The sequence below is a fragment of the Leuciscus leuciscus genome (genome assembly GCF_965113295.1).
Source record: "Leuciscus leuciscus genome assembly, chromosome: 14".
Classification (NCBI taxonomy): Eukaryota; Metazoa; Chordata; class Actinopteri; order Cypriniformes; family Leuciscidae; genus Leuciscus; species Leuciscus leuciscus.
The window spans coordinates 11401038-11418920 of NC_138738.1; the positions used below are offsets into that span (position 1 = coordinate 11401038).

Here is a 17883-nt window from a genome sequence, read left to right on the forward strand (position 1 = left end):
ACCCAACGAGAAACATTTGACAGTAGCTTCCACGCTGTCAAAGATTCTACTAGAGGTACCAGTCTCTCGAGACTGGTTTCTGGATTTTGTTGCTGTTGAGTAGTCGGTTCGTCGCCCTGTAACGGCGCACCGGCAGGGAACGACCAAACAGACTGCTCCAGCACCCTCCTCAGAGGGGGCGGGCATCCCGAGGCCACTACGTTTCCGGGTGGACCTTGAGATATGTGCTCGCCGGAGACCGCTGCGCCCTGTAACACCGGAGGCGGCAGGGTTGGCAGAACGGTCCCCTGAGGGCACCGAAGAGAGACGGCACCGTATTTTTCTCCTGCTGTTGAGTAGTCGGTTCGTCGCCCTGTAACGGCGCACCGGCAGGGAACGACCAAACAGACTGCTCTAGCACCCTCCTCAGAGGGGGCGGGCATCCCGAGGCCACTACGTTTCCGGGTGGACCTTGAGATATGTGCTCGCCGGAGACCGCTGCGCCCTGTAACACCAGAGGTGGCAGGGTTGGCAGAACGGTCCCCTGAGGGCACCGAAGAGAGACGGGCACCGTGAAAAGAGGTGTTAACCGCTCTGCTTCGGGGGGACTACCCTCATTTGTCCTGAGCCCTCAGACATCAGGACTTTTTCCCAGCAGCCTTCTTGGCGGTAATAACGGTCCGCAGATCCGTTTTACCCCTCGAAGACTGCTGGGTTTGAGAGCGCCCTCCGTGTCCCCGAGATTTTTGTGGGGGAGCACGAGAGGACACACTCTGTTTTTGAGTGGCACGATGTTCAGCGCTCTTTTTAGAGGAGTGAGGCTGCTCCCGCTCAGCAGCCTCAATGAAAGAACGGCGGGGGAGAAGTTTTTGTAATGCAGCTGCCTGTTTAGCAGCTTCCTGAGATTTAGCTACCGCACTGTTTACTGCATCACCAAATAAACCAACAGTGGAAACCGGAGCATCTAAGAGAACGTGCTTTTCTTTCTCTTTTATATCGCTCAAATTGAGCCACAGATGCCTCTCAGTGGCCACCAGGGCTGCCATAGACCGCCCGATTGATTTAGCGGTCTCCTTGGTGGCCCTGAGAGACAGATCTGTGGCTCTGCGTAGTTCAGCCACTGTGTCAGGACCAATTCCTCCGCCCTCCTCTAAATCCCCCAATAATTCTGCCTGATAGGCTTGCATAATAGACATCGTATGCAGACACGCTGCAGCTTGACCAGCGGCTGCATACGATTTATGAACCAGAGATGATGTGAATTTTACTGGCTTAGAGGGAAGTGAAGGAGCTTTCAGGGAAGATGCCGTTGCTGGAGAGAGATAGCTCGCAAGCGTCTCCTCCACCTTCGGCATCTCCCCATAACCATATTCTTTATATTTGTGAATGGAAGAATAGTGGGATGTTTGTGGTGCATACACTCTGTATGAAACCGGTTTTCCCCACGATTTCGACACCTCGGTGTGGAGATCGGGGAAAAACGGAAGGCTTCTTCGCTGAGGCTGTGTACGAGATGGCAGGAAGCGTTCGTCGAGCTTACTTTTCGAACGAACGTCCTGCCTATCCTCTGGCCACTCAATAGATAGTCTGTCAACTGCTCTAGTAATAACATCGAGCAGTTCCTCAAACGCATGAGACTGAGGTGGCGAATCCTCAGACTCAGCTTCAATACTCACAACATCCAACTCCTCAGAGCTGGACAGTTGCAGTATTGGTGCCTCTATCGGGGGGGAAGAAACCGCAATGCGTGCTTCCACACCCTGATGAGAGGCACTGGATCTGTCAGATTGATGCTGAGATAAGGCAGAGCCCGTCTCAACATCCACTGACAGATCCATTTGCGAACCCCAGGTCTGAGATCGCCGCCGAGCCTCAGCCGCGGCGGGACCCGAGCCCTGGGGAACGCGATCGGGATTGAACCGAGCCAAGCGGGATCGGAGCGTGCGCAATGGAAGCGCGTCGCAATGCACACAGTCACCACCCTCGAGTGCTGACTGGGCATGCTCCTCACCCAAACAAACAACACAAAGAGTGTGAGTATCACCTCCCGTTAAATAACGCGGGCAGGGATGGACACACACTCTAAACTGCTGCTTGCTCGCCATACTGAATATATATATATAATATAGACAGACAACACCAAATAACAAGGACAGATTCAACACAGAGCGCAACTGAAGACTCAGAAAGCTTTCGTTTTCTGTTTCGGGCCGGCTTTTATAGCTTCCTGGTACGTGACGTCACCCGCCTCTGACGTTCCGCCACACCATTGGACTGATTTTACATGTGCTTCAAGACGTCATCACGCAAAGCGTTCCCATAGCGTCAGCTTTTCGACGCAACGGGAGTTCCCTTGAAAGGGAACTACTTTCTTGCTTTTATATGGATTAAATCTTCTCTTTTTAGGGTCCGGCTGGATTGCCTGGCCTAGGAGGGCCTCCAGGACCAAAGGTAAAACAAAATGAAGCTCACATTTTAGTACACTAATGGAAGTGTACAGTGAACTGAGATAAAGATTTGTAGTTATTCATTTTGTGTGTGGTAACATTTTGAGCATTTATGCCTGTGTTTTACTAAGGGCGATTCTGCCACCGCTCAGAGTGGTTTGCCTGGTCCAAGGGGTCTGCCAGGCCCCCAAGGTATCAGAGGTGAGCCTGGTGCAGTAGGGCCTCCAGGATCTCTGGGAGAGCGGGTGAGGGTGGAGTTTCTGAAGTGTTTGTATGTGTGGATTCTACCTTATATGTTTTTGACCTTAGTTGACAGTCTGATCTGTGATGTGTTTCTCTCTCAGGGCTACACAGGTGCTCGTGGGGAGAAAGGGGACAAAGGAGCCAGTGGAGAGAGAGGAAAAGATGGCTCCCCGGTGAGTGTACCCTTTTACTGGCCTTAACTGACAATAGAACTTCTCTCTCTTTTTATTTAATTTTACAATAAAACTGTGGTTCTGTTATCTTAGGGAAGTCAAGGAGATCCAGGAAAACAAGGACAGGATGGGAAGCCGGTGAGAAACAAATTCCTATTAGCTGTGTTGCCAGTTTTTACTTATTGAAATGGATTTCAGTTGCTTTGTCTAATTAATGTTGATGTTAATTATTAGTTTTAAGGTTAATTAAGGTTAGTTATTTGAACACATCTTTAATCTTAAGTATTAAACTTTGGCATGTAACTTGTCCCACACCATTTGTAGATAGTGTGGCTTGTTGTGGAGAACTGTGCTGTTATTTTTTTAAGCGATGAGACAATTTGTTCCTGGTGGATGATAAAACAGGCAAAAAACAAAACAAAAAAAACACACACAGACTGACACTAAAGGAGGGACCCAAGGCTTATCTGTGAACCAGAAAATCATAGAGATTTTGGATGGGCTTTTGTGTCCAGTAAGTAACCACCAATTAACCAACCAGAATACCCTAGCAACCACCCAAGATATCACAGGAACTGCATAGTACTGTATATTGGAACTGGAACTGCATACTGCATATTTTTCACTGGCAGGTACCACCTTCTGATGATGAATTTGCATCCTTATGATTTAACAGTCATGCATATTGGTGTACTATAGTTATGACAAACCATGGTATGGTTAGATTACCAGAGAATGGTGAATTCCACGAATCTCTTTCTCTCATTTGAAGGTTTGACAATGTTTAGTGAATTCTGCAACACTTATAGTCAGTTTGCTTTTCATTAGTTAAGTCAAGTATGTTGTAATGTAGTAGTCATACAGTATAAAAACATGCTGTCTCATTAATGAAATGGAGATGAAAAGAAAGTTTAGCTTTAGTGGAGAGGAAGAGGAGAGTTTATGCTCTCACTCACACCTTTATTTATTCTCCTCTGGAGCAGGGTTTGAAGGGACTGGCCGGTCCACCAGGCCTACCTGTGAGTAACAGCATCCCAACATGGCAGCCTCTCTTGGGCTTGCCATGAAGGAAAGCCTGGGGATTTGCTGCGAGTACTAGGCCTTGCTGTGAGCACTAGCTGACTTCCTTTGCTTGAGGCTCCATAGATCAACCACACAAAAGTAACAAATGCAGCACTGCTTCAATCCGCTAACCAATCTGTCTCCTCTTTTCCTCCACTTCTTTTTGTAATCCCACTCCATTCATTTTCTAATTCCACTCATTTGTACCATCACCATCACACCATCTCTCTACACTTTCTGTCCCTCCATTCCATCCTCCCTCTCTCTTTAGGGCTTGCCTGGGTTCCCAGGAGTGCTGGGCAGACCGGTAGGTTTTCTGTGGCTGAGATTGTAGGCTGCTTTACTAATAATGGGAAGGAGGCCGTCCTTGTCTGTGTAGTTTGTTTGTTTGTGTGTGTGTTTGTGTGTTTGTCTTAAGTCTCTGTAAGCAATGTAAATGTTTGTAATTTTTATACACTACCATTCAAAAGTTTTTTAAACAAAACAATTTTATTACGCATAAACCCTTTAAATTAATGAAAAGTGACAGTAAAGACATTTATAATGTTACAAAAGATTTCTATTTCAAATGAATCCTGTTCTTTTAAACTTCCTATTCATCATAGAATCCTGGAATGACGGTTTCCACAATGAAATTATTAAGCAGCACAACCATTTTCAACTGAAGTAATAATAATAAAAGCACCAAATCAGCAAATTAGAATAATTTCTGAAGGATCATGTGACACTGAAGACTAGAATAATGCCATCACAGGAAAAAATTACATTTTAAAATATGTCGGCTCTCAAAGTTGAACAGTAGTGTATGTGTATTCGTGTGCAGTCATTGTCAGAAATATACAGTATGTCTGTCCATTCAGAGCTTGTCTGTGCTGTTTTTCTGTGCATGTGTGTGTTTGTGTGTCTGTGTGCATTATATTTGTATCAGCCTGCTGTTCATACCAAATGTGTATTTTGCACAGGGGAATCCAGGAGAACCAGGAATAAGAGGACCAACTGTACGTATATTCAGTTATGTACATACTCAAATAAAAAAAATATTATTTCTAACCTTTGGTTTGGAATTTCAGGGTCCGATGGGTGGAAATGGACCCCCAGGGGCTCCTGGTGTGAAGGTAAATACTGCATTATTTGACATAGACCCCAGAATTTCATTCATTAGCAGTAATTTCAGATCAATCATAATAGCATGAACCATGTTTGTTATTTTGTCCCTATTTGTGTCCTGATTATTTGTGTATGCATGTCATTTTAGGGTGACCAAGGAGAACCAGGCATTGGAGTTCAAGTAAGTTTTCCAGCTGAGTAGAGATGAACACTTTCCTTCAGGCGATTTGATACACAGAAGGAGGCTGTGTGTTTTTGGAGTTACATAACTAACCCACCAGAGTTTACTCACTCTTCAATATTTTCTCTTCATTCTTCAAGGGCCCTCCTGGACCTCAGGGCAACAGAGGGTTACCTGGACCTGCAGGCACTCCAGGAGCCATAGTAAGATAAAAATGCAATATTGGAGTCTTTCCAACAGCTAAGAGGAGTTTGACCTCTGTCTCTCCACAGAGGTCATTAGACAATCTCTGCAGCTTCAGCTTAAAGCCTCTTCACATGCTCTGTTTATCCCTCTGTGTCTTCGGTTTGCCCTTGGATTTTGGCAAAATTACAGTATTCTTCCTCTTCGCGTAGGCCTATTTCAGCAGATACCGCTTAAATATCAGTGTACTGTGACGTTCAGTAGATCCTGTGGGTATTTCATAGACATCTTGCTCTTATAGAATGTGGTGATTTATATTTGTCTGTGTAGGGATAAATGCAGCATTTTCTAATGTTTGCAGGGGCCACAAGGACCCCCAGGGCTTCCAGGACAAGTGGTGAGTAAATAAACATACCAGACAAACATATATTACAGAGAATTTCATATTAGGATAAATGCTCTATTACAAGTTTCGCTCTTCAACCAGTCGGCAAAATGGTGAATGTGAGGCAATGCATAGTTGAGGGCCTGAGCAACAGATGATAAGAGCACTTGACTTTGGATTTGAACAATAAAATATAGTTTTAACAGTGCCACTGATGGCATAGAACTGCTTCTATGCGAGAAAGATTGAAACTGAACCCGCAATTCACTCTTTCGGACTGACACGCGTGGTTCAGTTGCTGGCACAATCCAATTATGATATCGTGATGCATGTATTGCATTAATGAGTATGGTATTTTGAGGTAGTTGGCAGTACCCAGACCTAGTTTATATGAAGTGACTCTCTGTTCTCCTGTTGTCTCACTAACACACACACACACACACACACACACACACACACACACACACACACACACACACACACACACACACACACACACACACACACACACACACACACACACACAGAGACACACACACATTTACTAAGCTATCTAAATGGGGACATTCCATAGACTTCCATTGTTTTTATATACAGTAAGTTGTAAATGCTTAAACCTTCCAAAATGAATTTTTGTCAGGTTTAACTCACCTTTTGGTGGTGACACAGACACACACGCACACACACACACACACACACACACACACACACACACACACACACACACACACACACACACACACACACACACACACACACACACACACACACACACACACACACACACACACACACACACACACACACACACACACACACACACAGAGACACACACACATTTACTAAGCTATCTAAATGGGGACATTCCATAGACTTCCATTGTTTTTATATACAGTAAGTTGTAAATGCTTAAACCTTCCAAAATGAATTTTTGTCAGGTTTAACTCACCTTTTGGTGGTCACACACACACACACACACACACACACACACACACACACACACACACACACACACACACACACACACACACACACACACACAGTCCATTCACACATACACACAAATACTGTTTATACATTCCCATTATGGGTATTTTTATTGTGAATATCAATTATTACTCAATTGTCAAAAACAATCGTTTATTACTTGATTACCAATCTAATCGAAAATGCCAGCCTTTTTAAGGGCAAAGGTAGAAGGAAAAATAAATAAAATATAAGGTGCATTTTCTCTTCAGAGAATTCATTATTCCATTACTTTTTCTGCAGGATTTATACATTAACATACACAAAAATGTATTTTATTTGTTTCTTTAGCATGTTTGTGATAAGTAAAAAAGTCCCTTGTTTGAGTAACAAGGTTATCTTTAACATGTTAACTTAATGTTAACAGGGAGAGGGGGGCAAGCCTGGGGTCCCAGGGAGAGATGGTGTTCCAGGGAAAGAGGGCCTGCCAGGATTACCTGGGAAACAGGTGAGTGATCAGATGCCCTTGACATTTTCTAAGACATTTGCATTAATTTCATGACCTTCTGCTTCTTCTTTTTTTCATCTTTTCTTTGCTTCTTTCTGTTCTTCCCTACTTAACCGCTTTCTCTTTGTCTAATTATCTCTTTCTGTCACTTTCTTTCAGGGTATTGCTGGACCCATCGGCCCCCCAGGACTTAAAGGAGAGCAAGGAGACAGCGGTCCACCAGGAAAGGTGCATCCATATGTGCATCTGCATGTGTGGATTTGCACATGATGTGTAGTTAGATTGACACTATGCTTTTAATTCCAAACCTGTTCAATTGATCTCTCTCCCTTTATTTCCACTGTGTTCTGCAGTCTGTCACCGGACCCCCTGGAATGAAGGGTGAGACGGTAAGTTGTTGCCATGGTTACAACATAGCGAACACTATGTGAAGATCAACCCTTCTCACCTGCTTGAAAGATAATCTCATTTGCAGCAAACATAATGTTAGTGCGCCATGTGCATGAACTCTTCAATAGAGTGTTGACAAAACCCAAATGCCAACTGAGGAGCAGCACAGTATTCAAGTAAACCTTGGACAAGTGAAGACTTTTATTTGTTCAAGCCAAGCAGAGAAGCTATATTTTATTTTACTTTAATCTAATGTTTTATGACTGCTTCCGATAAAAACCTTTCCTTGATCCTTGATTCTGTTTTTTCATACCAACTTTGGGCATTTTTTGGGCCTATATGTTTTCCATCCAGTTTCATTAATGTCTTTATCATGTTTGCTGGTGTCTTTAAAACAAATCCAACACAAGAAGGTCTACAGTGTTGCATAATTAACTATCAATTAGTTAACTAGTTAACTATTAGTCTTGAACAGAATTTGAACAGGACATAAATTCACAATGGGGCAACACAGTGCAACAAGATAAATGTTAAATATTGACAAGTCTTAAACATTATACATACTAACAAAATTGAAATATGCTAAAATTAATGACTAATTGTCAGCAAAGTTATATTCAATCAGTCATGACCATGTAAATCCAGTAATTAAGCAACATTTCAGCATGAAACATGTAGGGATATCAGACTGTAGGGACCATTCTACTCACAGAAATGATGTTGGTAAAAAATACTGAGTTGTTTATCTGCCTAGAATAACGCACATTGTTGTCCAGAAGAATTAATACAAAAAAGCCCCTTGCTTTCTAGACTTCCATTTTAAGTGCCTTATTTTATTTTTGTTATGAGCGACAAGTCAGAATTATTTGAGTCTGATTAATATATTTAGCTGTATGTATATGTACTTTCAACATCTAAATAAATCTGATACAGGAAAACTTTGACCTCCTTTTTCAGCATTCTGCCATCTCTATGACACAAATACTCTGTAATTGTGCCTTATTGTGTGTGGGTTTACTTAGGCACTGGCACTGATGTGCTCCATATATATTTACCACATTTGTTGACAATTATAACAGGACAGGGATGTAAACTACTGTGACTGTTGCACATTAAACGCCATGGGCAAAAATCCATCACCTGCCTTCACTGTACAGCCGAACACTTCCAGGAGCACCTAATCTGTCAAGAGATCCCATCCACAGTTTAAACTATGATGGAATCTTGATAATATCTGAAAAAATATGTACAGCATGTTCTCAGAAATGTGCAGAATGTCCTGAAAAAAACATGAATGGAATAAACATAACTCAAGCATTTGATACAGAACCAATTCCCCTGAAGGAAGTAGATGGCTTATCTGCACTGCGCCATGACATAGATTGTAGATAATGCACCATAGATTCTATTTCTGACATGAATATTTCACATCATTAACTCATATCTTTTTGCTGATTGTTTAAGGGATCTCCTGGTCAGACATTGCCAGGCACTGTTGGAGAAAGAGGCTTTCCTGGATTATCAGTGAGTTTCACTCGTTTTGGTCATATGTGAAGTTCTGTCCAGCCAACTATACATTCTGATGTTTTTATCAACCTTTCAATGTTTCTGAAGTTTATATGTTTTGATCTGTATATTTATCTTTTTTATGACCCATCATTTATTCTCACAGTTTTCCATCATATTCTGTCATCAGCCATCCTTCATCATTTGTAGAACTAATTCTGAATTCATATTTCATACACTAACTAATTTCTTTTGTGTGCCTGTTTTGTATTTTAGGGCCCAAAAGGAGACAAGGGGCCGGCGGGGATAAAAGGAGAAAGAGTGAGAACTGTCTGATAATATTATAGAGTGCCAATCTACATTGTGTAGAAATGGAATTTAAAGTGTTTTTTACTCACAGGGTGCTGCGGGTGATCCTGGAGATCCTGGAGAAAATGTGAGTACCTGCATTCACTTCCAAGGCAGAAGCAATAGCACCACCATCCATTTCATCTCCACTATAATACATGCATCCTTAAAATACTTTTTCACATAAATTTTTTAGGGAATGAGAGGCCCACAAGGGCCCAAAGGATTCAAAGGTGAGCCAGGCGTGGGGATGGCTGGGCCTCCAGGACAACTTGGACCCATCGGCTTAAAGGTCATTGATTAATTTTATTTTGGAGTTGTTATAGAACTGTTGCTAACAAACTTCAAACTTTAAGTGTTAACTTTGGCTTGTGGCTCATCCACACAAACATGAATGATAGTACCTCAAATCGACCACATGGCAATGCTTTTGCAGTCATATAGTCAACCACATAAGATTTTAAAAACTAGTGTTTATATTGAATCGAAGGTTTTTAATCTGTTCCAGGGTGACCCTGGCTTGCCAGGTCCTCCAGGCCCTCCTGGACCACGTGGATTGGATGGGACACCAGGACTGGCAGGACAGAGAGGGGAAGCAGGTCAGCCAGGACCCCCTGGACCACAAGGAGAGAGGGTTAGTTGAGTAACTGCACATACAGAAACAAATGTGACACATATGTTTAGAATGGCTATTACTACATAAAGAAATGTGTTCAATACAATAAACAAAATTACTTGCTGAATTTTCAGTCTATTGACTGCATCCAGTGATCACAATTCCTCTGATACCTCTTATTGTTTTAAGGGTCTACAAGGATTTACAGGCAAAACAGGAAACCCAGGAACATCTGGAGCTGATGGACAACCAGGACCCACTGTAAGAATGTTAAAATCAAATTGTGTATACATGTGTTTCTTAGAGCAAGTATAACTGTGTCTATCCCTCAGTGGTATTCAGTGATGTCTTTATCTTCATATTAGGGTACTGCAGGCCTTCCAGGACTCAAGGGCGATAAGGTAATTGATGTGTTGCTTTTAAGGGTGCTATTCTTAAAAAAAAATTAAGAGCTCCTGTGTTCCTAATTTAAAAACTTTAGAAGCACAGTCAAAAATTTGTTGCGTTTCAAATGCACGTCATGGATGACCCAAACCCGCAGCACTTGCAGAGTTTGCGTAGAGCAGCATTTTCTATAAACCGAGCCTCTCTGAGCCACTGAAAATGCCAGATTATGAGCTGCTCACATGTAAATGAACAAAATTATGCTGTTCACTCTGAAACATACATTGCGTCAAACTATAAATGTACATAATTAAATCACAGTCTTTATGATTTTTACTCGCATTTGTCGCTTGGCTTCAACTGGTTCAGTCGCAACAGTGTGCCTAAACAAGCCCTGGATTTGATCTGTTTAGAGCTGCTCTATCATATATCAGAATATTTTACAATATATAGTACATAGTACATTTAAATCTGGAAACAACTTATGGAGTTCATATTGTCACTGAAGTAAAATACAGATATACCAAATACTTAAACATTCTGAAATGTCTTTTCACTCAAATTTATGTTGATTATATAATTTGTAATGAAATATACAAGCATTTTCAAAAGTGGTACTATTGGACAAGTATTTAAGAGTACATTACCCCTTTTCTCACTTTTCCCCCTCCACGTTCAGGGTGAAATTGGAGTAGGAGTGCCAGGTCTAAGAGGAGAGCGAGGAGACCTCGGTCCTCGGGTAATGTCCATGACTAATCTAAATTATGTTCATTTGCTTGTATGCTCATCAGATTGTGATGGTGGGTGTATCTGTCTAATTTATTTAGGGAGAAGAAGGTCGGGCTGGAACAGATGGAGAGAGAGGCCCTACTGTAAATATACTCCTTTCTGTTCACAACATTCAGCATTCGCTCATTATTTTTTACCCCACTACATCCTGTTTTCTATACATATTGATGTCAGTCAGACAGAAACAGTCAGTTTCTCTTGATGGGTGTCATTGATCTGAGCCCTCGTCTAGATGTGGAAAGGCTGATGCAGGGATAGAGGTAGCTGTAGGAACACACTGTATTCGTCATACTTTATATTCAGGGCTATGATGTGTTCGTCTCCCACTCGCTGCAATTTCAAAACCATTATGAGTCATGACCTCTTGCTGCGCTGCACGTCTTCTATCTACAAATGCATACAAATGTTCAAGCAAATAAGATTTCTCCTCTACTCATCTGTCTGTCCCACTGACAGGGTCCTTCTGGCAGCAAAGGGAACAGAGGAGATAAGGTGTGTATAACTTGTCGTCTGCTGCTACAATCTGTCTCAGGCTGTCCTTTACTCTGCTAAAAAATAAATAAAGAAAAAATAATAACTATGTCATAAAATACTTTAATTTACATGCAGATGTTTTATGTCATATAAACTTAGAAATAATGTTAAATATACCAATTCTTCACAGGGCGAGCAAGGTCCTTCGGGAATTAAAGGCGAAAAGGTGATTTATTTTTTTAAATATGCATTGATCATCCTGCTTTTTTACACAGCTCCCTGAAATGCTTGATTCTGATTGGTCCATTGGAATATTTTTTAATAATACCTGCTAAACTTGATTCTTCTTATATAATAAAATGATTTTAACTCAAATCATGTGCATTTTTTTTTAATTTGTAGCTGTATAATAAGCAGGACCATGAACAGTCAGCTGGTCATTTTTGCTAAATAAACCCCTACAAGTGTGATCAGATGTGAAGGTTGCGAGTCTTGTACCACCCTGATGGGGTTTATTTTGCACATTAGATATACTAAATTTTTCTTTTTAAATATTTAATTATATATTTTTGTATTTGAATTTGAATCTTTAAGGGAGATACTCTGCTGGTGGGGGGACCTCCAGGAGAGAAAGGAGTGAAAGGAGAAACTGTGAGTCAAAATTATTTGATGAAGCTGTGTCAGGTGTTAAACCGCTTTTGTGTCACTTTATAAAAAATTAAAGGCCAATAATGAAGGTTAGGTTGCTGAAGGTCTCTTATCTTTTGAGCACATGTGCCTATGAGAACTGGTCATAAAGCATTTATGTGTGCCTGCCTCAGGATCGATTCTGGAGATTGTTAACGAGTCAGTAGGCAACAGGCTTAAAGGCAGATCAATTGGGTCGATGTAAACCAATCAGTTATACTGAACATTGCTCTCCTCAGGGGGAACGAGGACCTAAAGGTGCACAGGGTGAAAAGGGTGCAAAAGGACAGGAAGGACCACCAGGAGAACAGGTAAACATTTATATTTCTTGTTTTTATGTACAATTACAATATAATGTTGTGATGCCTAAAATCTATTGTAGCATTTAAAACAATTGATTTTAGACAAAATAGTATAATCATTTTAAAATGGGCTATTTAGTAGTGGTTCAAGCTGCAAGAAATGCCGAATGACTAAAGAAACGTTATTAGCAAGATGGTAGAAAACTGCACATTTCTTGTCTATTCCACCCACTGCCACTTATACCAACGACGGAAATAAGCGCAGTTACAATAGCTTAATATTTGTGGGAGAGCGTTGCTATAGAGAGTGACGATATTGTATTGCATTATGTAGCACTTCAAAGTCAATACCAAATCAAAACTAGTTAGTACATTAGTTGTAATTGAAAAGGTTTAATGACAAAATATGGTTATGGTTACACTTAAAATAGTTACAAAATAGATGTATGAGATGATGATAACTTATACCCTTAATTGTACCCAGCATATAAAATATTACCAGAGAGAGAGAGAGAGAGAGAGAGAGAGAGAGACAGACAGAGAGACAGATGAGAGAGACAGAGACAGAGACAGAGAAGAGAGGAGGCAAAAGGAGAGAGCCCCAAGAATAAGAAGAGAGGGGACCCAGAGAAGAAGGGACCTGGAGAAGAAGAGAGCCAGAGCATCAAAGAGACAGAGCAACAGTTACAATCTTCTTTTATCCTTTCCCTGACCATGTGACTAAAACCCAACTGTGAGACATTCAAACTGACCAATCAGATAATTAAACTTCCAGCACTGTACTAAAGGTGTGACAATTCATCGACCCCCAAAGTACAAACATTTGGCCTGCAGGCTTAGATCACTATCAGCCCCTCTGTGCCTTAGGAACTCCAAATGGTCATTGTGGTAGGAAGAGAGGGTAGAAAAACAGTCAAGCAAATATATTTGTTCATTTAAAATATCTCTGATTATTTTCAATTCTACATATGTCAGATTGCTAGGGTCTCTTCTCAGAAGCAGAAGAGTCAATATGTTTGTTTAATCTCATTACTAATATATGAAAGAAATTTCATTTGTGATTTTTCTTTAATATTTGTAGGGTCTGAGAGGTGAGCCAGGAGAGAGAGGTTCCACTGGTTTCCAAGGAGCCCGTGGTCCTGGTGGTCAGAAGGTGAAAAATATCTTCTCTTCTTTCACAAATGAACTTGAATAAACACATGCATATACATGAATACTGTAACGGTTGTAGTCCAAGGATGAAGAAGGTATAAATAACGACAGTCTTTATTAAACATAAACCAACCACTTGAACCAGTATGCACAAACAATACTGAACAAAGAATGAGTAAAGGAGAGGAACTAAATACACATGGTGATGAACTAAATGATGAACAGCTGTGATGATTAAGTTAATTTCCATGGTAACTGATTATGGCTGGAAAAGGAGAACAAAGGAACACAGGTGATTAAACATACTGATACGAAAAGCAAAACTAAGCATAACTGTGAAATACATTTGAGTGTTTAAAAATGTACATAAATGTGTGTGAACATGATATTGATCATTTTTTTGCTTATCATTTGCAGGGAGAAGCAGGGCAGCCTGGTGTCCCAGGTGAAGCGGTGTGTATTCTTATTCAGATGCCTATAGCATCAGTGCATGAATAACACATACAGTCCCCAGACTCAGCTGTTTCCCTATGACTACCTCTAATTTTTTTTTTTTATCTGTCCTCTACAGGGAACACCTGGTAAAGATGGCCTGCCTGGCATGAGAGGAGAGAAGGGAGAGGTTGGGCACATAGGTCTGCGAGGCCTCAAGGTGTGTGTGTGTGCATTTTAATGGTTGTCTCTTTGATTAAAACTCAAACTGACTCTTGCAAGCTTTATCAGTAACCTTGAGGAGCCCTTCAGACCAGATGATCACACTGCTTATAATTCCTCCACAGTCTGGATTCCAGGCCATTGTGTCTGATATTCATCTGCATATGTACCATAGAGCCATCATATCAAAGTTTTTTGTGTGTGTATATGCGTGCATGTGTAGAGAAATTGATTTGCCGAGTGCAGCGAGGCACATGAAAGACTGCGTATGAATCATTCCTCTCAGGGATACATGGGCCGCTGCAGACAGTACTAGCTGCCCTTCAGCCAGCGGCAACATAGACGAGACGCACACCCTCACATAGCAGATAAGAACTTTTATCTGGATTCAGAATCCCTGATAGACCTCTATCTGTTGTCACTAATGAGAAAGACCGTAATTGAAGGGTGTGTGTGCTTGTGTGTATGACTGACACATGAATAGTATTTTATTCTTTACAAATAGTCCCTCCCTGGGAGCTTTTCTCTAGTGTCATTACTCCCTGTCACATTGAGTGATTGACAGGTTGATTGAGCTTTAATTGCTTACAGGGAGAACGAGGCTCCAAGGGGCTATGTGGACCAAGCGGACAAAAGGGAGACAAGGTGAGTAATAAAGAGAGCTTGAGGAATGTTTGTGTTGTGTCGCAATGTTTTGCTGGGAGTCATGAATTGTGTCTGTTAATAGGGAGATGGTGGGATTAATGGCAGACCAGGATTGCCGGGGAGGAAAGGAGAGCAGGTACGTACACAGATTTATTTGTGTGTGAGGGGTGCATGTGATTCCTGCTGTTATCTTTGTTTGAATGCAAGTTTTATTTCAGGGTGAAGTCGGGTCTCAAGGTCCCACAGGAAGTCCAGGGAAGGAGGGGCTCATTGGAGCCAAGGTAAAACATCTGAGGTCTGAGATTATATTGAATAATAGGGTAGGGTTGTTATAATACAAACATTCACAATTCTTGATAAATTATTAAACCACGGTAAAACTGCCATTCAAGTTTTTATTTAAAGACTGTAATACGTTTATTCAACAAAGATGATAGTAAAGGCTTTCATAATGTAACAAAAGATTTCTATTTCAAATAAATGCTGTTCTTTTGAACTTTCATCAAAGAATCCGATATCCAGCGTAACTGTTTTATATATATTTGATAATGAGAAATGTTACTTTAGCATCAAATCATATTAAAATGATCTTATGACACTGAAGATGAGTAAGGGCAGTTGAAAATTCAGCTTTGCTATCAAGAGCAAATAAATTCCAATTTAGAATATATTAAAATAGAAAAAAAAAAAATGTTTTAATGTATTTTTGATTAAAAAAAATACGTCCTTGGTGGACATCGATTTAAAAAATAAAAAACACATAAAAAATCTTAGTTTATATTACAAAAACTGTGAATGTAATGGGTGCATACCAGCATTTTTATCACGTTTGGCTTGAATCGAGTCTGTACTACTAATATTGTATTTTATTATTGTTGTATTTTTATCATCTCAATATCAGATTGGTACCAACCAGAGCATGTGAGTGGAGCAGTGTGACGCTCCAATTAATATTTCGCTGTTGAGGAAATATTACTGCTCACATGCTCTGGTACCAACATACCAATACTTTTAACAACCCTACTGAATAAGCCAGTGGACAACAAAATGGTTGAAACTGTTTTACAGTATCATAGAACTGCATTATCTGTAGCCCTTGTAATTAAAAAAAAAAAGTGGAACAGGTGCAATGAAACTTTAAACAAACTGCGTAACATTCATCTGTCGATGCCCAGGGTGACAGAGGCTTTGATGGAGTTTTGGGGCCAAAGGGAACACAGGGAGAGAAAGGTGACCGGGTGAGTATGCAAACCTCTTTAGCTCCCTGCTGTTTAAATCTAATGCTGTTGATCTAAGTAAAGAAGAGACTTATTAGTTGTTCCTCTTGCTTTCTTTAGGGGCCATCTGGTATCCCAGGCCCTCCTGGTCTGAGAGGTGTGGATGGACCCCCTGGTCTAACAGGCCCTCAAGGACCTGCTGGTGGTAAAGGTCCAGAGGGTCTGCAGGGACAAAAGGTATCAAACTTACTCTATACCACTGTGTATGTGCAAAGGGACATTTACATGATCATGGAGGTCATATCATCGTTTCAATGGATTCGTATCACTGTCAAAAATACACATATCACTGTAACAATCTGGGCTCATTTAATGTCTGACATCATAACCTGTGGTTCAACAAACAAGTGAGTAATCAGCAAATTCAGTGAGGATGTGAGTTGTCGTGCCAATTTGGATCATGATTCAGACCATTTACGCTGTTCTTTTCAGACTGATTTGCCAATTGTTTGAGAGATGCTTTATAGAGTGTTTCTCTCTCAACACAGTAAAATTCTCAAGTTATTTATTTTATTTTAATGTTTTATTTTGCTGTGATGTGTATTTAGTGCAGTGCAGAGCATTGCTGCTCTTGAATAGCGCTGCAGGAAACCCTGATTCATATGCATGAGGGGCAGGGTTAGTTCATCATATGTGAGGTATTGAATATTTATTGTAGGGAGAAAGAGGTCCTGCAGGCCCTGCCATGGTTGGTCCACGTGGCATACCAGGGATCCCTGGAGAGAGAGGAGAACAGGTGACGATACACATAATCTACCTCTGCATTGATTCTCTATACATCTGTCATCGCTAAATGTGTCTCTTTGTGTTTATGTATCAGGGTGAGATAGGCTCTGATGGACCTAAAGGAGACAGAGGAGAACCAGGCATGACGGTCAGAACAAATAGACTTTTACAGTTCATGACTTATTGTAATGTTATGCATAATTTATTCTTCTACCTGAGCCTCACATTGAACCCTCAAGATAAGTAAGAATGACTCAAGGGCTGGTCACATCTCTCTTTATTTTTTAAAGGAGGATGAGATTCGGGGTTATGTTCGAACTGAGATGAACCTGCATTGTGGTGAGTGGATCTTTGATAATTGTCATTTATCTCCATCCATAACAATTTTCCATCACCATCAATGACCGTTTCACTTCATGAAGTCATGAAATCTACATGAATCCTCTACAACGACTTTCTTTTTTGGTGCACTGAAAGAAACAATCCTGTTTAGACTTTTTTTTTTTTTTTTTTTTTTGCTTTTGTCCGCCTCATCAGTGGCAAACTCAATTTGTTGTCTTTCTCCTTTGTGATATGGAACAGCTGGGTAAATGATAAATGTGATAGTCAATCCCTGACCTTTTTTTCATTGTAAATTCTTTTACAGAAGTAAAATGGGATGCAAATTCTGATTAATGTTGATTTTCTCTCTTATGTATC

The 17883-nt window shown here is 40.8% G+C and overlaps 1 protein-coding gene across 4 annotated transcripts in view; it reads left to right on the plus strand.

The window, feature by feature from the left end:
• col7a1 (collagen, type VII, alpha 1) overlaps positions 1–17883 on the plus strand; it is a 78610-nt gene that overhangs the window by 54401 nt on the left and 6326 nt on the right. For 3 of the 4 annotated variants that reach the window (XM_082137100.1, XM_082137103.1, XM_082137102.1), the window contains exons 78-114: positions 2386–2430; positions 2558–2671; positions 2771–2842; positions 2936–2980; positions 3826–3861; positions 4867–4902; positions 4975–5019; positions 5160–5192; positions 5333–5395; positions 5737–5772; positions 7154–7234; positions 7394–7462; positions 7588–7623; positions 9089–9148; positions 9407–9451; positions 9531–9566; positions 9675–9770; positions 9987–10112; positions 10284–10355; positions 10460–10495; positions 11158–11217; positions 11306–11350; positions 11724–11759; positions 11932–11967; positions 12336–12392; positions 12668–12739; positions 13812–13883; positions 14300–14335; positions 14454–14534; positions 15128–15181; positions 15264–15317; positions 15400–15462; positions 16357–16419; positions 16519–16635; positions 17117–17194; positions 17279–17332; positions 17475–17523. In XM_082137100.1, the coding sequence (XP_081993226.1) occupies positions 2386–2430; positions 2558–2671; positions 2771–2842; positions 2936–2980; positions 3826–3861; positions 4867–4902; positions 4975–5019; positions 5160–5192; positions 5333–5395; positions 5737–5772; positions 7154–7234; positions 7394–7462; positions 7588–7623; positions 9089–9148; positions 9407–9451; positions 9531–9566; positions 9675–9770; positions 9987–10112; positions 10284–10355; positions 10460–10495; positions 11158–11217; positions 11306–11350; positions 11724–11759; positions 11932–11967; positions 12336–12392; positions 12668–12739; positions 13812–13883; positions 14300–14335; positions 14454–14534; positions 15128–15181; positions 15264–15317; positions 15400–15462; positions 16357–16419; positions 16519–16635; positions 17117–17194; positions 17279–17332; positions 17475–17523 (2209 nt within the window). Of the gene's footprint in view, positions 1–2385; positions 2431–2557; positions 2672–2770; positions 2843–2935; positions 2981–3825; positions 3862–4175; positions 4212–4866; positions 4903–4974; positions 5020–5159; positions 5193–5332; positions 5396–5736; positions 5773–7153; positions 7235–7393; positions 7463–7587; positions 7624–9088; positions 9149–9406; positions 9452–9530; positions 9567–9674; positions 9771–9986; positions 10113–10283; positions 10356–10459; positions 10496–11157; positions 11218–11305; positions 11351–11723; positions 11760–11931; positions 11968–12335; positions 12393–12667; positions 12740–13811; positions 13884–14299; positions 14336–14453; positions 14535–15127; positions 15182–15263; positions 15318–15399; positions 15463–16356; positions 16420–16518; positions 16636–17116; positions 17195–17278; positions 17333–17474; positions 17524–17883 lie in introns of all 4 variants that reach the window. The other variant, XM_082137101.1, reaches the window with a different exon arrangement.